At 37.6% G+C, this 6000-nt stretch overlaps 1 protein-coding gene across 2 annotated transcripts in view; it reads left to right on the top strand.

Moving 5' to 3' along the window:
* Positions 1–3909, top strand: part of LOC122065393 (putative deoxyribonuclease TATDN1) — a 12269-nt gene extending 8360 nt beyond the window's left edge. For both annotated transcript variants that reach the window (XM_042629202.1, XM_042629201.1), the window contains exons 10-12: positions 314–530; positions 2972–3055; positions 3498–3909. In XM_042629202.1, the coding sequence (XP_042485136.1) occupies positions 314–530; positions 2972–3055; positions 3498–3567 (371 nt within the window). In that variant the 3' untranslated portion in view covers positions 3568–3909. The remainder of the gene's footprint in view (positions 1–313; positions 531–2971; positions 3056–3497) is intronic.
* Positions 3910–6000: the final 2091 nt, after the last annotated feature.

Raw genomic sequence — 6000 nt, 5'->3', positions numbered from 1 at the left:
AAAAAAAAAAAAAAAGGGAAGAAGAAGAAGAAGAAAAGAACTTCAGTCACATGGAAAGGGTATAACCTGAGAAGTATATGCACATTCCTTTGGCCTGCCAACTATCCTGCAAGTCATTAAAATATTTTCAAAAGAGTAGCCGCCATGTTGTGTTTACTCATACACACCAAAAAAGGCTGCTTCTTAATTGTTTTGAAATATTCTTTATAATAAATAGAACATTTCTCTGGTTCATTTCTTCTTCATATTTGATCCTATTTTAGATGCAATAAATGTTCCTATTCTATCTTCTCATTTTTGGGGTGTGAAATAGGTGTAAATGGTTGCTCCTTAAAAACGGCTGAGAACCTTCATGTTGTAAGGGGCATTCCAGTTGAAAGAATGATGATAGAGACAGATTCACCATACTGTGAAATCAAGAACACACATGCTGGAATCAATTTTGTAAAATCTGTGTGGCCTTCTAAGAAGAAAGATAAGTATGATCAGAATTGTATTGTCAAAGGTCGCAATGAGCCTTGTTTAGTTAGGTAAGGGAAAAGTTTTCCTCATTGGTGTCTGTAAGTTGATTTAATCTTTCTGTTATGTCTTTTCAAGTGGATATGTTAATTTTATTTTTTCCTTTTCTAGGCTTTCATTGTGGAAATCTATAACTATTTCAGGACCATATACAACAGGATATGCACATCTAACCTCAACAGATACCCAATAATTATATATATATATATATATTATATGGCTCAATGCAAAGTGTCTTTGACATATGGAACTGATATTTAATTGATTGGATATTTGCAAGGCTTAACGGTAAAAAAAAATTGGTCTGTCATAAACAACATATCATTCTTTAAATCTTTATCCACTACTATGCCCACTCCAATTCTAGTAATTTTATCCCCTGTATACCAAAGTTTAGAGTCATCCAATTCTTTAGTTTTTTTACCCTTCCATTTTGTCACTCGAATACAAGCTATTCTAATTCTTCTTCACTTCATAACATCAACCAATTCTAGACTCTCCTGTTAAGGATCCTATGTTCCAAGATGCTACTCTAATGCTACACTTGGATGAACTTCTTTATCCACACTTGTCCACATTGCAAGAACCCTTGCTTACTTTGTCATCACATCCGGGCGCCAACACTTTGCTTACAAGGGGACGTGAGAGACACACCCGGGGCAAACTGCAGTGTGTCAACTATGGGGCACATCCTTGCATAAGCTTGAAAATATAAGGTTCTAGAATCCTTGTGAAAAGGGTTTGGCTAAAGTTTTTTTGGTGCCAGCTGCCTATCTGATGCACCGATCTTCCTCCTTTATCCGAGCTTGCAACTGCGAGCAAAACACTGGCATATTTTCCTGTCATAAATGCATACAATATATCATGAAGAATTTTCAGATCCATCATCGTTTTCATCATACCATCAGCATCATCGTCGTCATCATCCTCTAAGTCATAACCAAATCTTATACGGGTCATAAATTTCACACCTCATGATCTTGGAGGCCATAGCTCAAGTTATGGATATTTTAGATATTCTTGCACTATCTTGTGTCCTGTTTTGTCCTCTCTTTTATGGCCTTCTAGGGTTGCAACAGGGCTTGACGGGTGTGGGGTTTAGGCAAAGCTGAACCAAGTCCATTTAGGAGACTACTTAACCTGGACCTGCGCCACCCTGACCTTTGAAACATGCATGTGACTTGTCAATTTACAAGGCAAATTAGGTAGGTCCCATGGGTTGAGGTGGGGTGGGTCAGCTAATAAACTGGATCCAAGCCAAACCTGATTTTAGTCTACCACACCTGACCCATTAGGGGAAGCCTGGGACAGGTACCATTTAACCCACCCCATCGCCATCCCTAATGGCCTCCAATCAATGCCAAACGTTCCTTAATGCGTCACCATTGTTGGCCTTCATTGCCCATGACTAGACCATTTGCACTAAATATTAGTTAAAACTATTTTTTGTTAATTCTACTCCTAGTTACGTAGGTTCCTTCAAATATTCAATTGTCCCTCGTTTCTATCTCAAGATACTTTTGATTGTATCTGTAAATACGTAAGGAAAAGAAGAAGATAGCTTTAGTGTTCTGTGGATAAAGGCCAAATGCATTAGCTTTGTATATCTGCACAAATAATGACAAATGAATGTTCTATTGGTAAGATTATTGAGCTTAAAAGTAAAAGGGGCTGCATGGATATTTAAAACTTTACTCCATGTTTGGATCTTTATAGCAGTCAATTGCATCTATAGAGGCTAAAGCTTTGGACAAAGAATTGCAAATTTCTAGATGAACATTACTCTTGTAAACACAGCAATATATTCTTTCTCCAGTTGAGTATATTTCCTGAACAGTTGTAGTTTGTCTCAATGAATGCACACCTCCACCGGAGACTGGAAATCTGCCTTCTATTGAAATTTGGTTATAACTAATCATGCATCCTGTTCAAGGAGTTCATATGTGGGGAACTCTCTTTGGATGGGTAATGTGGCTTGTGGAAGTCATAATATTTATTATTATTGCTTTTGGGTTCACTAGTTAGAGCTCCACAAATTAACTCTTTAGCTTGAGGAGGAACTATTTTGACAAAATAACATATGTACTGTGATAATTGAGAAATTAGAGAAAAATGGATTCTTTATTACAACATCTTTCAAATTTCTTTCCCAGGCAAGGGGGGAAAAATGCTCCAATATTGTAACCCCGAGCTGATAACTTCAGTAGATTTTCTCTTTCATAAACTAAAATATCTCCAACCAATTCACGTAGTGAACCCAAAGTAATTCTCTTTTATGAACTAAAAGATTCCAACCATTTCTGATTTATTTTTGTTTTGCTTCCAAGCCTTTTCACTAGAAGTATCCTTACTTTCCAATTTCGGCATTTTGACTCATATTGTTTTGGTAAATTTAGGTAGGAATACATATATATCATGTTCTTGAGAATGTTAATGTTATTATTATTACCAGGCAAGTCCTTGAAGTAGTTGCTGGCTGTAAAGGAATTGTTGATGCACATCCGCTGAGCAAGACTTTATACCACAATACCTGCAGGTAATCAATCACATTAGTGGGTTTCAAGTTTTTTTTAATCTATGGATGATTCAGACGTCTAAACTTACAAAGGTGCTCTCAGGGTGTGGAGCTGCTTTACCTTGGAGTATTTTCTCTCTCTCAGATGATGTGTTCCCATCTGTTGTTAATAGAGTTAACATGATCCTAGCTCATAGTTTGTATTGGTCAAGCCTCTTGTTGGCATGTTATTACTTATTTCACTATGTTCTCATCCTCCCTCGAACATTGAGATCACACATAGAAGTCAGCCTCACAGGAAACTGAGTTTAGCAAACTTATTTTTCTTTTGCTCCTCCAGTGCACTTTCTCTATCTCCTCAATGACATTCTTGACGGTGAATGTCTGTGTATCCTGGTCTTTATGTTTCATCAATTATCATTGTAATCTCCAGGTCTGATGAATAAAAGTGCTTTGTTTTCAGGGTCTTTTTCCCTCATGACTTGGATTCTATGGCAGATGCTCTTCTCACTGACAGTCATGAGATTCAATGAGAAGCTCATTGTGTTTCAAGACAAAATAATTGAGGTATGCTCTTTTTCAGTTGAAGAGGGTTCAGGCCCACCGGAAGGACATGATCAACTGTACATTGTACCTTTCAGCAGAATAATTTTCTTGGTTACAATTCTTGCATGGATGTATAATCTCATTCTTTCTTCTTCTTCTTTTTTTTTTTAATGGAAACTGAACTGCTTCTAGCTTGGAATGAAGAGAAGGGTTCTTGTTTTGTAGCTTGGAATAAGTTGGTATTTCTATTTTTTATTGTAGACCTTATTTATTTGCATCGGTTGCATAAACTGATGCTGAAGATGAACTTTTTTTTTTCTCTGTAAAAATGAATCGTTTCTGTCTTTCTTCATTTAAGCCAAAGAGAATAAAGAACTGAACATTGGATCTACTACAAAAATTGATAGGACTCCACTCAGTGTAAATATCCTCTTCCTTCTCTATGGATGAAAGATGTCTAAACACATCACACGTAACACATAAGGCAAACAAAAATTGGTAATGCAACTCTTTAAGATTTTAATTTCTTCAAATTGCATTCACTTAAAGGAGTAAAGGCCCTGCAACTTGTTCCATAGCAACAACAAACAAAAATGCCCTCAATCCATTACTGCTCGAGTCGGTTGGTTGTGGGTTCGAGTCTTGGCATGTCCATTATCACCCATTGGTCCCGTGGAAGCTTTGCTTGCCGTACAGGGGTTTGTCCGGTAGGCTATGATCACTACCGTGAAGCATCCTTTTTTCTTTACTAAAAAAAAAAAAAAAAAGAACAAATATGCTCCAGCAAACACATGGTAACAATAAAACCAGTAGTTTCATATTTAATAATAATAAAAAAAAAAATCCACTTTATTGTCGTTCAATTTCTTTATCAAGAAAAATATGCCCAAGCTTCATATACAAAGCCAGTTGCTCCTTGAAAGTAAGGTTCCTCAATATCTACATCATTGTTGTGACATGCCAGTTCCTCCATCTTCTCTTTCATGTTGCTCTACATTAGCCAGATTAAGCGGGCTGCTTCAAATCTGTAGGAAGAGAGTAAGGGGTTTTTTTCGATTAGGATATTATAAGGGAAAGGACTTCTCTCATCAAGTTGTAACAGTGGCAGAGGTGGAGTCACATCACATAGTGCAGTAGAAAGTTGTGTGGGGCATCCCAGTTGGTGGTGTTGGCCATGCCGATTTGAGAGTGACAAATAAAAAGACATAATGATAGAATTGAATTTGCAAAATTGACATCAACATCAATATTCTTAAAGCTGAACGGATCAGGATTCACATAAGAGAATATTCTCGTACACTCTTGATCCGTAGATATAGAATCTATTAAATGAAGAGAGATAAAATTGATTCTATATTCACAGATCAGGACCGTTCTCGTACATAAACTTGATCCGCTCTCTTCTTAAAGGTGGCTTGTAGTTACCAAGCCAAGGTGGAGATTTGTGGGGTTTGTGTTTTGTATTATTTCGGGCCCATAAAGTTATAATTGAGCCAGTATATGTTCAATAAGTTGTTCTTGGATCCATTACATGTACAAGGTTAATGTTAAAATTGTAATTGTGTGGGATTAGGATTTTTTTATGATTCCTTTATATTATATTGTGTGTGTGTGTTGAAGAAGGGAGAGCAGAGGGGAGGGCAGGGTAGGGGAGCGTATTTGCAATTGTTCCAACACTTTCAATGCCAAAATTTGTAGATTCTTCAAAGTCAATTCCTCCGTGGGGGAGGAGGGGGGGGGGGGGGGGATGCCCTAAAGTAATACAAATCTGGTGGGAAGAGGCTATAAAGGGGAAACCGATTAAGCTAACCAATTACTACTCTTTTGCTTTGAGAAATTAGAACCGATCAATAATCGCTTAGGTTTTGATTTATATTCATTACTTCTTGAATCCAACCAAAATCAAACCGATTTACATTCTTCCCACCACCATAAGAGGGCAAATACATCTGCCACTACATGAAGTATTGGCCAGCTAAGTTTTCAATGTTCCTCAAGCCTGCCTTCACTAACTTCACAGAAACTTCAACCTGCTTTGCTGAATGGCTTCCCAGTACGACTATCAAATGCAACTGTGATGCCGCACCTAATCATACCCTGAGAAAGGTTGCTCTTAGTGTTTTGTTTCATGAGGCAATGTGATCCAATAATTTTCTTGCATGGCTGAGGGAATGGCAGTTTGGGAGGCAATATTCACAGCTCTCAGTCAAGGTCTTGATCTTGTAGTTTTCTGAGTCGGATGCAAAGCAGCCGCCCAAGGATAATTCCCATCCCAGTTTAGCCATGGAGTTTGAAGTCATAGTCCATGAAAGGGAGAATCCCTTTCTACTTGACTCATAACCATGAAGCCTTCTGGAGTGCAGAATGAGCCACCTCATTCGCCTTCTGGTTAACATCTAATAAAATAATTGGCGGACTTA

Source organism: Macadamia integrifolia, unplaced genomic scaffold (genome assembly GCF_013358625.1).
Source record: "Macadamia integrifolia cultivar HAES 741 unplaced genomic scaffold, SCU_Mint_v3 scaffold1992, whole genome shotgun sequence".
NCBI lineage: Eukaryota > Viridiplantae > Streptophyta > Magnoliopsida > Proteales > Proteaceae > Macadamia > Macadamia integrifolia.
Note: the sequence above shows the minus strand (reverse complement) of the source record. Positions and strands in the feature narration are given on the sequence as shown.